This window comes from Chrysemys picta, chromosome 4, assembly GCF_011386835.1.
Source record: "Chrysemys picta bellii isolate R12L10 chromosome 4, ASM1138683v2, whole genome shotgun sequence".
Classification (NCBI taxonomy): Eukaryota; Metazoa; Chordata; order Testudines; family Emydidae; genus Chrysemys; species Chrysemys picta.
In genome coordinates, this window is record NC_088794.1 from 133161652 (window position 1) to 133174217 (window position 12566).

General features: G+C 43.7%; 1 protein-coding gene across 3 annotated transcripts in view; it reads left to right on the forward strand.

The window, feature by feature from the left end:
- Window positions 1–4128: 4128 nt before the first annotated feature.
- The window catches only part of PPP2R5C (protein phosphatase 2 regulatory subunit B'gamma), a 178263-nt gene continuing 169825 nt past the window's right edge, over window positions 4129–12566 (forward strand). For 2 of the 3 annotated variants that reach the window (XR_010600755.1, XM_065593603.1), the window contains exons 1-2: window positions 4129–4329; window positions 6248–6313. Coding sequence is in view for 1 of the 3 variants with exons in the window: in XM_065593603.1 (XP_065449675.1) it covers window positions 4303–4329; window positions 6248–6313 (93 nt within the window). In the remaining 2 variants the exon portion in view is untranslated. Of the gene's footprint in view, window positions 4330–4770; window positions 4844–6247; window positions 6314–12566 lie in introns of those variants that run through there. The other variant, XM_065593604.1, reaches the window with a different exon arrangement.

The window sequence follows — 12566 nt, forward strand, 5'->3', positions numbered from 1 at the left end:
GGCACTGGTATGACTGCTACTGGAATATTATGTTCAGTTCTGGTATACACACTCATAGGTGCCGACTCCGTGTGTACTCCGGGGCTGGAGCACCCATGGGGTGCTCAGCACCCACTGGCAGCTCCCCGCCCCCCCTTCACTCCACCTCCTCCCCTGAGCACACTGCGTGCCCGCTTTTTCCCCCTAGCTCCCAGTGCTTGTGCCGCAAAACAGCTGTTTTGCACGACTGGGAGGGAGGGAGGGGGAAGAGGGGGAACACGGCATGCTCGAGGAAGAGGTGGGGATGGGTCGGGGATTTGGGGAAAGGGTCCAATAGGGGCAAGGAGGGGGTGGAGTTGGGGTGGGGAATTTGGGGAAGGGGTTGGAATGGGGGTGGGGCAGGGGCAGGGATGGGGAAAGAGTGGAGTCAGGGCAGGGCAGGGCTGGTGGGGGGGAGGGGGCGCAAGCACCCATCGGCACTGGGGAAAGTTGGTGCCCACACACTTCAAGAAGGATGTTGATAAATTGGAGAGGGTTCAGAGAAGAGCCATAAGAATGACTAAAGGATTGGAAAACATGCCTTATAGTAAAAGACATAAGGAGCTCATTCTATTTAGCTTACCTAATAGAAGGTTAAGGAGTGACTTGATCACAGGCTATAAGTACCTATATGTGAAGTAGAAATTGGATAAATAAGGGATCTTCAGTGTAGTAGACAAAAATATAACAAGAACCAATGCCTAGATGTTGAAGCTAGACAAATTCAGACTAGAAATAAGAAAAATGATTAACAATGAAGGAAAATTAATCATTGGAACAACTTAACAAGGGTATGGTGGATTCTCCATCAGTGAAAATTTTAAAATCCAGACTGGATGTTTTTCTAAAAGATATGCTGTAGTTCAAGTGCAACTATTGAACTTTAAGGAGGAATTAATACAGGGAAGTTCTATGTTATGCAAGAGGTCAGGCTAGATGATCACAATGGTTCCTTCTGGCCTTAAAATCTATGAATCTATCTAGTCATTCATAACAATCCAGTTACACTGATATATTATGTTTTGTAAATATGTGCAGTTCTGAAATTAGGCTGTTGATTTCCTCTAGGAGAATTTGATTTGTATATAGCTCTGAATAAATTAGTGTTTAACCTTTACAGCACAGCAGACCATGTCAGCAGGACAGAGCCTTACTCAAGAGAATGGATATAAATAGGATTCAGTGGGAGTTGGTGCCCAGATACTAGTTTAAAGGATACACCCAAGCAATTATTGAACTGTAATTTGTAAAGAGGTAGAAAATCCATGCTGTTTGAGAAGGTTTCCCAAAAGTGTGAAATCTTTTTGGCAAAGTAGGATGATAATTCTTTGCAGTGTGTGGTGCTGGATTTTATTGTGGGCTGTAGGCACTCAGGATTGATAAAGTGGTTTAGCACCCTTAATCACTTCTTAGGGGCAGGATTTGGCAGCTTCATCTGAGGCATAGGCTTGGAGAAATTCTTTGTTCAATGTATCTGTTTCAGCCTTTATTTTCTAGCATTGGTGCTTGAGTTTTTGACTCTCTCTTCATCTGGCACAGGGTGATAGAAATCCAAGGAGATGTGTGTGGATGATGGGAGGGAATGGTCTGTTTGGGGGCCACTGTGTTGATAGCTGAAGCTAGCATACAATGATAATTATTCACTAGATCCTCTACTCTTTGTCCTGTGGGTGGAGTGCTTTAAACCAGTTAAACTTCTGGGGGTAGACAAACTCTAAGAAAAGAGATTTTTTTTTAAGTAAAGGAATGCCCAATAAAGATGAACAGAACTAGATGAATAAACTTGCTTCCTTCAGTGGCATACTGGACATTTTGGTCCAATATCAACCCATTCTTAAACAATTTCATTGGTTTATAACAGCTAGATATTTTGATGCTTTAAATGTTTTGCAAGTTTAAACTGTTCAATCCATATATTCTAAAAAAAATATTGACTGTGGTGTTTAGGAAGCATTCAGAAGGCATATTGGAGAGAAGGCACAACTGTTAACTGCAGCAACTCCTAATTCAGTAATCTGTTCTGGCTTCCAGACACATCTAGTTTATACTGGGCATGCTCAGACATTAACACAGCTATACTAGTATAGTCATATTCATATTAACATTACATTACCTTTTTTGCATAGTCACTCCCATCTGATAACACAATACTTGTGATTTAATAGTACAATTGGAAATATTTTAATTTTAATGTTATGGTGAATATATAAATCACTTGTTTGATCTCACAGTTTTGAAGTCACTAGAACAAATAGAATTGTATCTTTTATCAACCACCTCAGCCCACTGATTATTGCATATACTATACCAGATCTGGAAAAATCCAGTCACTTAACTTTTACTGGTAACTGAAATGCTTTCCATAACAAGTAGGATAGGAGGGAAGATGAGACTTTTCACAAAATAAAAGTTTCTAGCCTGGTGGTCACAAAAACAACCTTCCAAATTTTAGCAGATGCAGTGCCATCATTCTGAAATTGCACTCTACAAAATGTGAAATAACTCACTATTATGAATCCCAGCAACTAGAACTGAGGTCTGAGCTTCTCACCAGTGTTGCCTGTGGTACTCACTGTTTGGGAGTGGGAAAAGGCCTTTTTACCTTCTATACTGGCCACTGGCTTCTAAGCATCTAGCACATTTTACCAACCCTTTATAACAGTGCTATAATTACAGATAAATAAGCACTTTCATTCTTAGTTTTCAGACATTTAATGTTCTGACAACATTACTCTGTGGGTTAAATTTTCTTCTGCTTTTTCCCAGCTGAAAGGTCCTTTTGACCCAAAATTACATTTGACAAAATTTTAGTTGGATGTTTTTAACATCTATCTTTCCCATCCATCCACACAGTTGCAACTCTTGTTCAGGCTTTCTTCTTGCATCTTGACTACTGCAACAGCTGGCCTTGACAAATGTTTCCTTACTCTGCTCACATCCATTCAGTATTGTGCTGCAAAAATCCTTTTCTTAGCCCTGCTCCTCTCTTTGCCTCCCTCTTCTTTTTGCTACTTGTTAGATTCTCAAACACCTTGGTACTTTCTCCCATGCTGCCCCACATGAGTGGGAGGAGATTTCCATAAATGTTCGCAAAGCTAACACAGAATCCTCCTTCAAAACTCTCCTTCAAACTCTTTTTCTATAAGGCCCGCCAAAAAAGATTAACAACTAGACTAGTGTGCTGAGACCACTGCATATCAGGCTGACCAGTATGGTTCATTGTTTTCTTGTATTCCCTGTGACTGTGATCTCTTGTTTTATGCCTAAATTGTAAGCTCCTTGGGGGTAGGAATCATCCTTTTGTTCTGTAGTTTTACAGCAAATCACACAATTAAGGCTGGTCCTTGAGCAGGACTCCTAGGCACTACAGTAATACAAATAATAATTTTAAGATAAGCATGAAAGAGAAAAGATGTTCATCTGTTCAGGGTTGTTCTGATGCTTTTTTATATTTGGCATGGATGGATTAAAAAGTAGCTCCTGTTTCAAATTATAATCTATGCAAGGAGGTGGGCCTAGCAGAATAATGCATGTTTCACTAAACTTGAAAACTTCCCTGAAAGGAAAAGGATAATACATTTAAAATAGCAGGATGCCCATGCAGAGTGCACCTTCTCCTTAGCAGTTAATTGTGTTCACATGCTGGGGTACCTAAGCCCAAGAGATGCTGGACATCTTCAGCCTCTATTATGATCAATAGGGAAACGGGTCTTAGACCGACTTCTGCAGAAGCCAAGATACAAGCCGAAAAACTGAGCCCATGCTACCACCCAGGGAGGCGGCTCTGCCGGAGGGGGGGGCTAGATAAGGCTGGCTCAGAGTGGGCGGCTCTCCCCCCAGCCTGGCTGAGCCGGGGAAACGACTCTGCTTCGGTCCGGGGGGTGCGTCTGCCTGGGCCAGTCTGAACCGCGGGGGGGGAGCGGCTCTAGCGGCGGGGCGTGAGCCCCAGGGAGGAGGCAGGCGGCGGGGCGGCACTGCCAGGAGGCCGCTCTCCAGCCCCTACCAACCCCCCCAAGCCGCCGCTGTGCGCTGGGATGGAGACAGCCCCGCCCCCTAGCTCACAGAGGGGAGGAGGGGAAACGTTGAGCCCACGTGACGGGGGACAGCCAATGGCGAAGCGGCGTCCCGGCTCGGCCGGGCGGAGGCCGGGCTGCCGCCGCTGGGAGCCGGAGAAGGGGAAGAGCCTGAGTGGGGCGGGGGAGTCGCAGCGAGGACTCCGAGCGGGGACCCCAGGAGGCTGCGCCGCGCCGCGCCGCTCCGGCCCGGCCGCCCAACCGACCGGCCATGCCGAATAAAAACAAGAAGGAGAAGGTGAGTCAGGCCGGCCGGGGGCGCTGGCGGCCCGGGGAGCTCCTCGCGGGGCGGGCCAGGGGAGCAGGCCCCTGCGGGAGAGGGGCCCGGAGGCAGAGCCGCTGAGGGGTGGCGAGCTGGGCAGGTCCTGGCGGTGGAGGGAAGAGAGGGACAAGGGCGGGGGCGGGTCGGTCCGGGCGGAGGCTGCCGAGGGACTCCGGGGTGCTCCCCGTGGGAGGGGGCGGGGAGGGGGAGCCGGTGAGGCGGCGTGGGAGGGGGCGCTCCCTGCGGGTGGGCGGTGGGCCTAGCCCCGGCGATGCTGCGTCTCCTCACCCAATTTCTGGGGCCCGATTCGCCCCCATCCGACCTCGGGGGGAGGCCGGGGTTCAGCAGCACCAGGGAGATCCAGGGGTTCGCGGAGGAGGAGATTTCTTGGGGGCATGAAGGGGCAATTGCTCGGGTACGGGGTGGCTGTTTTATCGGGTGTATGTAGGAGGAATGAGTTGTTAGAGGCGATCTCTTCATTTGAGGCAAGGTGGGTATCTCTACTTTGTGTGGGAGGGAGTATTTTTAAAGGGGGGCAGGTCTCTGGGGGAGGCTATTTTTAAGGTTGGCATCTACGGCACTTTCCTGGGTAGCTTTATTACTGAATACTGTGCTGTTTGAAGCTATGTTCATAGAACTATCTAAAAACACTTTGCAAGCATTACTTAAGATTTGCAATCCCTACCCCACCCAGTGTGGTAACATTGGTCCCATTTTACAAACAGGACAACTGAGGCAGAGAAATAGTGATTGCTCTAGGCCACAGAGTGGCCTGAAGAGAGTTTTACCTCAAAAAAGGAAGAAGTGCCAGAGATTCCATGAAGTCCACTGGGGATTTCACTATTGTTGTTGTTTTATATGGAAGGTGCCCAGATACTACGATCAGGGCCATGTACAGGTAGAAAACCCTTAGAGGGAGTTAGTGTTAAAGCCAGGAGTTGCATCTGAAGAAGTGAGTTTTTTTTTACCCACGAAAGCTTATACCCAAATAAATCTGTTAGTCTTTAAGGTGCCACCGGACTCCTTGTTGTTTTTGTGGATACAGACTAACACAGCTACCCCTGATATTCAAAGCCAGGAGTGGAACCCAGAGCTCCTGACTCCCATTCTGTGCCTGTTCCACTAGATAGCTTCCTCTATTCCTTTGATTTCAGGCAGTCTTTTAGCATTTCCACATCAGTTTAAAATCAGTTGCTCATGGATTTGTCTGTGTCTTATGAATGTATTGATTTTTGTGCATTAAAATAAAGATGCCCCACTGCTCCAAAAAAGTTGTAGACTATGTTAATGTTTGTATTTCTTTCGTTTCCTTTATCCTGTAGTGAGAGAAATAGGGGCTGGATGTAGTCTAAGTGCAGCATTTGAAGTGAGGAGAAACTCTTGTGTTACAGACCTGCTTTAACACTGGGGTTTTAGCCGCTGTTGTAGCTACACAGATGCAAACACCTATATCAACATAGTTGAGCAATATAAACCGTGACTTGCACTGGAACAGCTTATCCTGGCTTCAAAGCTACACTAGGGGCTAAAAACCGAGGGTAAACGAAGGCTGATTCTCTGTTGCCTTGTGCATACCATTTGCACTCGTTGCCTCTGTTTTATTAAATATAAATGGATATAAGATTCATTGATGTAAATTGCTTATTGGTATGTTGTGAGAAATAAGTAATGTTTCTAAAGCATTTTGAAGGTGAAAAGTGTTAAGTATTTGTGGAATTTCTGATACTAAAATTGTTATAGTATAATAGTTAAATTTATTGGCCTTATTAACCTTCTGTAGTGCATATTTTTATGTAGTTCTCTGGACAATCAGTTACTTGACTGAAAGCATATTTGATTCTGTTTGAAATTAAGCTTGAAGCTGGGAAAATTTATAAATCTCTTTAATTTTCAGGAACCTGCAAAATTGGGCAAAAGTGGAAAAAGTGGTAAAGATGGACAAGATAACCAAGAACATGAGGTAATTATTGCTACAGCTTGCAGTCTTCTTTGTGAGAATAATTGGGAAGACTTTTCAAGAGTATTTATAACCTTTCCCACATTGGTATAACTTAGATGGCAGAGGTTTGGTTTTTTGGAAACCATTAGGACTCTTTTGACAGGAAAGATGTTTTACAAAGCTGCATACAACTTTTGGAAAGTGCCTTCAAGGGAATTACTCAAAATAAAATCAACTATGGCTGGTCCTTGATGACTTACTTTCTACTCCCCACAGCTCCTTTTTTTCCTCCACTGGCTACCTCTATCTGTCAACTACTGTAGGCATGCACCTTTTACTCCTGAGGGAATTCTGCGTGCAAAGTTCAAGTCCCCCACAGATTTCCTTGTTTCCCTGCAGAAAAATGACTTTCTGATGTAGAAGCATAGGGAAGCACCCCTCCCCAACACCATGGGCATGTTGTTTTGGGTCCCTGGAGTGGCTTCTACCCTGTGCTGGGCTCAGCTACTAGTCCTGACTGGGCTGGGGCAAGGGAGGACTGGACTTGCTCTTCCCTTTCAAGGAGGGGCCAGGTTAGACCTACCCCCTGAAATCTACCTGGCTACAGAAAGCTCTGCACAAATTCACACCTTGCTTCCTGCTCCCATGTCTGCTGAACCCCCAGCCCCCTGCATCCGGAACCCCCTTGAATGCACCCCTCTGCACCAGTCCCACCCCCTGCACTAGAACCCCCACCCTGAAGAGACCCACCCCCTCTGCACTTGGACCATCCTGATGAGCCCCCTGCACCCAGACCCCCACCACACTGAGTCTTAGCCAGTTGCACCCAGACCTCCATTCCCCCAGCATTCAGGCCCCCCCACACCCAGACCTCCCATGCCAAGCCCCATTCCCTTGCACACCGAGACCCTCCCTGCTGAGCCCCAACCACCTTAACTTGAACCCTCCTGCAGAGTCCCGTGCCTCTGCGCTTGGAACCTCCCAGTGAGCCCTTGTGTATCCACATCCCCACTGCACCTGAACCCCCCACTGAGCTGCCCACACCCAGATTGCCCCATCCAGAACCCTCTCACCCCACACCTGGATTCCCCCCTCCCCCCCCCCCCCCCCCCCAAAAGAGCCCGTCCCCACTTGGACCCTGCTGGGCTGAGCCTGCCTGTCCATACCTGGTGTGGAAGGGCAAGGCTCCAGGGTATTTCTGGGGCAGGTCTGGCGCCCGTGCCGTGTCAGGGTCCGGTGCAGCCTCATCACTGAATCCATGTCAGTGTGGGGGAGGGGTGCAGTGGCAGCTGCAGGGTGATCGAGCTCAGTGCAGCAGGTGGCCTGTGCTCCCCACTGCCATGGTGAAGCCTCCACGTTTATTTATTGACAAATAAAATTTGCAGAATTTTAAAATATTGTGTGTAGATTTATTTATTTATTTATTTATTTGCACAGAATTCCCTAAGGAGTAATCTTTCCTTCCTCCAACCCTTTTGTCAGGTAAAGGGCCTGTCTTTTTCTTTTAAGGTGCCCCAGTTTTTCAACTTCTACGTCGTCTTCTCTCTGTTGCCAATAGCTCTCTTCCTTTATGAACTGAATGCTAGTCCATCTCTTTCAAGTGGCAGTGGCATCTTCCAAGCAGTCAAGACTTATGTAACAGTCTTGTTCGTGGGCTGCCACTTTTTTCTCTTATGACTTCTCCAGTGGGAGGGATTGCTAGTAATTTGGGGGATAGGATTAGAATTCAAAATGACATTGACAAATTGAAAAATTGTTCTGAAATCAACAAGATGAAATTCATTAATAAGTGTAAAGTAGAAGAAGAAAATCAAATGCACAACTTCAAATGGGGAATAACTGGAGTATAGTAGATCACAAATTGAATATCAGTTGTACAATCTGATACTGTTGCTAAAAAGGATAATATCATTCTGAGTATATTAACAGGAGTGTTGTATAATACAAGGGAGGTAATTGTCTTGATCTGCTCAACACTGGAGAAGTCTCGCTTTGAGTTCTGCGTCCAGTTTTGGGTGCTACACTTCAAGAAAGATGTGGACAAATTGGAGAGAGTCCAGAGAAGAGCAACAAAAATGATAAAAGGTTTAGAAAACTTGACCTATGAGGAAAGGACTGAGAAGGTACCTGATAAGTCTTCTAAACTGTAAAGGGCTGTTATAAAGAGGACAGTGATCAATTGCTCTCCAGGTGCACTGAAATTAAAACAAGAAACAATGGGCTTAATTTGCGACAAGGAAGGTTTAGGTTAGATACTAGGAAAAATTGTCTAACTGTAAGGATAGTTAAGAACTGGAATAGGCTTCCAACAGAGGTTTGGGAATTCCCATCACTGGAGGTTTTTTAAAATGGGTTGGGCAAACATCTGTCAGGTATATGTGATGCTTCCTCAGCATAGAGGGATGTACTAGATGATCTCTGGAGGACCCTTTCTGCCTTACATTTCTATAATTTTTAAAGCCATACACTGAACTGTTCCACTTCTGACTGACAATTCTGCTGTTATTGCTTTTGTTCCTCTCTCTTGCTGCTTCACTTTTTCCTTTGTCAACTAGCTAGATGTGATGGCTTCAAGTGGGTCAATTAAATTGCTACTCATTCTCCTTCCCACATTTCCTGGAGACCTAACATTACATAGAATCTTTCCATTTGGAAATTTCAAACTCTGTGTTTGAGTAGGTTTTGAAATTCCCTAAAATGTGTCCGTGCCAGTCTGAAAAACTGCTTCCCTGAAAAGATCATTCACTTCTATAGTCTTGTTTGTAAATGTGTTAGTTCAAATATTTGTTTCTCTGCTACATAAAAGAATATTTTTGCCCTCCTTCCATTCCCACCCAAGAATTATGACACACAGGAATAGTATGTATTTTTATCTTGGAAAGTGATGATTATTTTTCTGGTGAGCTTCATTGAGTTTTTATTGTTTGTCATGAGCAGAAACGTACTATAAGATGCATATTATCAGGGTCAGTTTATTTATAGCTAACCACTTGAGTAATCTAGCCATAATGTGCTCATTGATGAATTCATGTTGAGTTGTGATTTGAAGTTTGGCAAAGTGAAATAATACTTTAGCTACTATAGAGGGAAGACTTCATTGATAGGTGATCAAATCTGTAGCAGATTATGCAAGTCAATGAATACTCTGAATCTCCCTTGTAAATTGGTTTGGCCCCTGTATCTTTAACTTAATACAATATATTGGATGGAAATGTAATTTTCTTTCATGATTTCTTACTGTATTTGCTAATTTATTTGATCTGGGTTACTTTTTACATTTAAAAAAAAAAAAGTTACCTGGCAGGTGACGTTCTCAGGGGAAGAGCATGCTACAGCTCTTGTGTGTTACTCCTGGTGGCACCTTTTGTGAAGTATTATGTGAAGGAGCAGCACAGGCACAATCCTATGTTACTGAAAATTCTTTGTGGTGAAAGAGGGAGAATAGGATGGGAAAGGGACAGTGACAAGGATGTGGCCTGAATATATGATGTGCTTAGCATCTTCAGTTTACAAGGTAAAGCCACAAGAAAAATCTTGAAAACCTGAACGCTTACTTGACTGTTTTAGCAGCTTTATTGACAGAATATTTGTACATCTTGTAATATAAGAGGATAGTGTGTTGAAGACTTAACATTTTAAGGCAAATAACTAACCAAGATGTATACTAATCTGCTATATGCATGCATAGAAAGGAATTTGTCAACGTATTGAAGACTTGGTTGTTTCATGAGGTTATATTAATTTGTAGTAAGAGAGATACAACTTGCGTGCTGAATTTCCCCCAAAAGTAGACATTCTGGAGGAGATTTTCATGTAGGTAATCTTAGAATTGAACATAAAAGGAGTGTTTCTGTGAAGTACAACCCTTATTTCAGTATCTACCTCTGGCTAATAGATGTTTGAGATAAATAGATATTTAAATCCTTCTCTAGACCACCAACAGATTTAGAAATGCACAGACATATGTTGTTTTTTCAAGTGAATTTAATGCATGTGAAAAATGCCAGATTGCTACTTGTGTTGTCCCTGTTCTTTGAATAGAGGACAGTCTCTAGTCCCTGCAATGTCCCACAAATATTTTATTTTTAGGCATTTCTGTAGTGCTTATCTGAACACATGATGATTTGGACTTTTATAGCATTTTTTTTTTCATCTGTGGATCTCAAAGTGATTTATGAAAATGAGTAAGCATTATCCCCATCTTACAGTTTTGAAAACTGAGGCGTGGAGGCAAGAGAAGCAACTTTCCTAAGGTGTGCAGAAAGTGCTATCTGAAATGAAGATTACAACAACCCAGGTCTCTAGTGTGTTAACTTTATGCCTAATTCACAACAACCATGCCTCTCAAATGTACTTCAACCCTGACATAGGGCCATTTTAGAAATACCAGGAATAGTCTAGTCTCTGGTTTTGTTGGTCACATATGGATTGTGATCTTGATTTCTTGTGATCTTGATTTCTAAGGGCTTACCTACACTTGAAATGCTGCAGCTCTTTGGTGTAGACACTGCCTACGCCTATGGGAGGGGTAATCCACCTCCCTGAGAGGCTGTAGCTACGTCAACAAATGAATTATTCTGTTAATCTAGTGCTGTCTATGCAGGGAGTTATATTAGCTTAACTATGTCACTCAGGGGTGTGGATTTTTCACACCCCTGAGGGATGTAGCTGAGTTGAACCAACTTTTTAGTGTAGATCAGGCCTAAGCTTTGAAGGATTGGGGTGTTGAATCTGACATCTTTTCTCCCATGTGTTTTCCCCGCCCCCCCAAACAAAATAAATAAATAAAAGGAAACACTTCAAACAGCCTGAATAAAAATCACTTTCCTCACTTTTAGGGTAGATCCAACAGCTCATTTATACACAAGCTTTGAGTTAAGAATACATCATAATAGATTTGGGATGGGGATGAGTAATTCTGAATCTGTATGTAACAACTGGATTTCAAAAATGAGGATTGGGCATCGGGACATCAAAATCTTACAATTGATTCAGACTAACCCGTGTCATCAATAACAGTTTGGAGACGGAGGTATTTTATAGTTGAAATGTCACCGACATTTAAAACTTTTATTTAAAGAACTGGTATTGCAAAATATAAGGGAAAATATGATTGTTTTCACCTGAATGTTTTATGTTGCATACAAAAAACAGAAGAAAATTGTTGTGGTTGCAAAGTAAAGCACTCAGAAGTTAGGAAATACCTGAATTAAGGAGGTCTTGCTACCTTAATTTGGCTCTCTAGTGCATATGCATTATTATAATCTTTAATTACATGTTCACATGATATTTTCCCCCCAGGACCCTGCCTCATTCAGTATATAGTATGAATGGTGCTCACTAAATGGGTAACTATTGAATCACAATTCAATTAATCACAGAGACTTGGTGGGATAATTCACATGACTGGAATATTGGTATAAAAGGGTACAGCTTGTTCAGGCAGGGAAAAAAACGGAGGAGTTATTGCCTTGTATAGTAAAGACCCAAGTGGGAGACAGATGTGTTGACATTCTCTGGGTAATGATAAAATGGGTAAGAAACAAGGGTGATGTTATGGTAGGGGTCTACTGCAGCTCATCTAACCAGGAAAAAGAGGTGTGTGACATTCTGTACCTCAAAGTACTACCCTGGAACCCCAGTATTCACCACTGTGATGATATATGTTTTGTACAAAGTATGCCTTGTGAGGTATCATTTTAAGTCTTGATCTGTTGAACATTAATATCCTGTTTGATTGTATATGCTATCATTGTGAAGTTATGAAGCATTGCTATATGCGTTACTGAAATATGTTGTGAGGTTGGGGGACACTCACAGCCAGCATTTCAGTTGCAACAAAGGACCAGCCGCATATGTGCTGTTGGCCCGTTAAAGGGAATCCACTCTCCCAATGGCCATCTCAGAGACAGCATGTTTTCAATGGAGACTGCTTGCCCAATGGGGACTGCCTGATTTCTCTCTCTTCCCTTCTTCCCCCCCCCCCCCCCCCGCGCGCACACACACACACACACACACACACCACAGCAAAGATCTCTCCAGCAAGCTGGAAGAAAATATAAAAGAGGTGAAGTGACATTGTCACTTGGCCTCTTTCTCCTCATCTCAGCACCTGGAGGAACATCTGGAAGACAAAAACTTTGAACTGGGGATAGGTGGTCCCAGACGGAAAGATAGGCCCAGCCTGTGTATTAAGGATGCTTGTACTGTTTGTCTGGGTCAGAAAAGCTGTATGATTCAACTCTTGCTTAGACTCAAATTTTACAATTTAGAA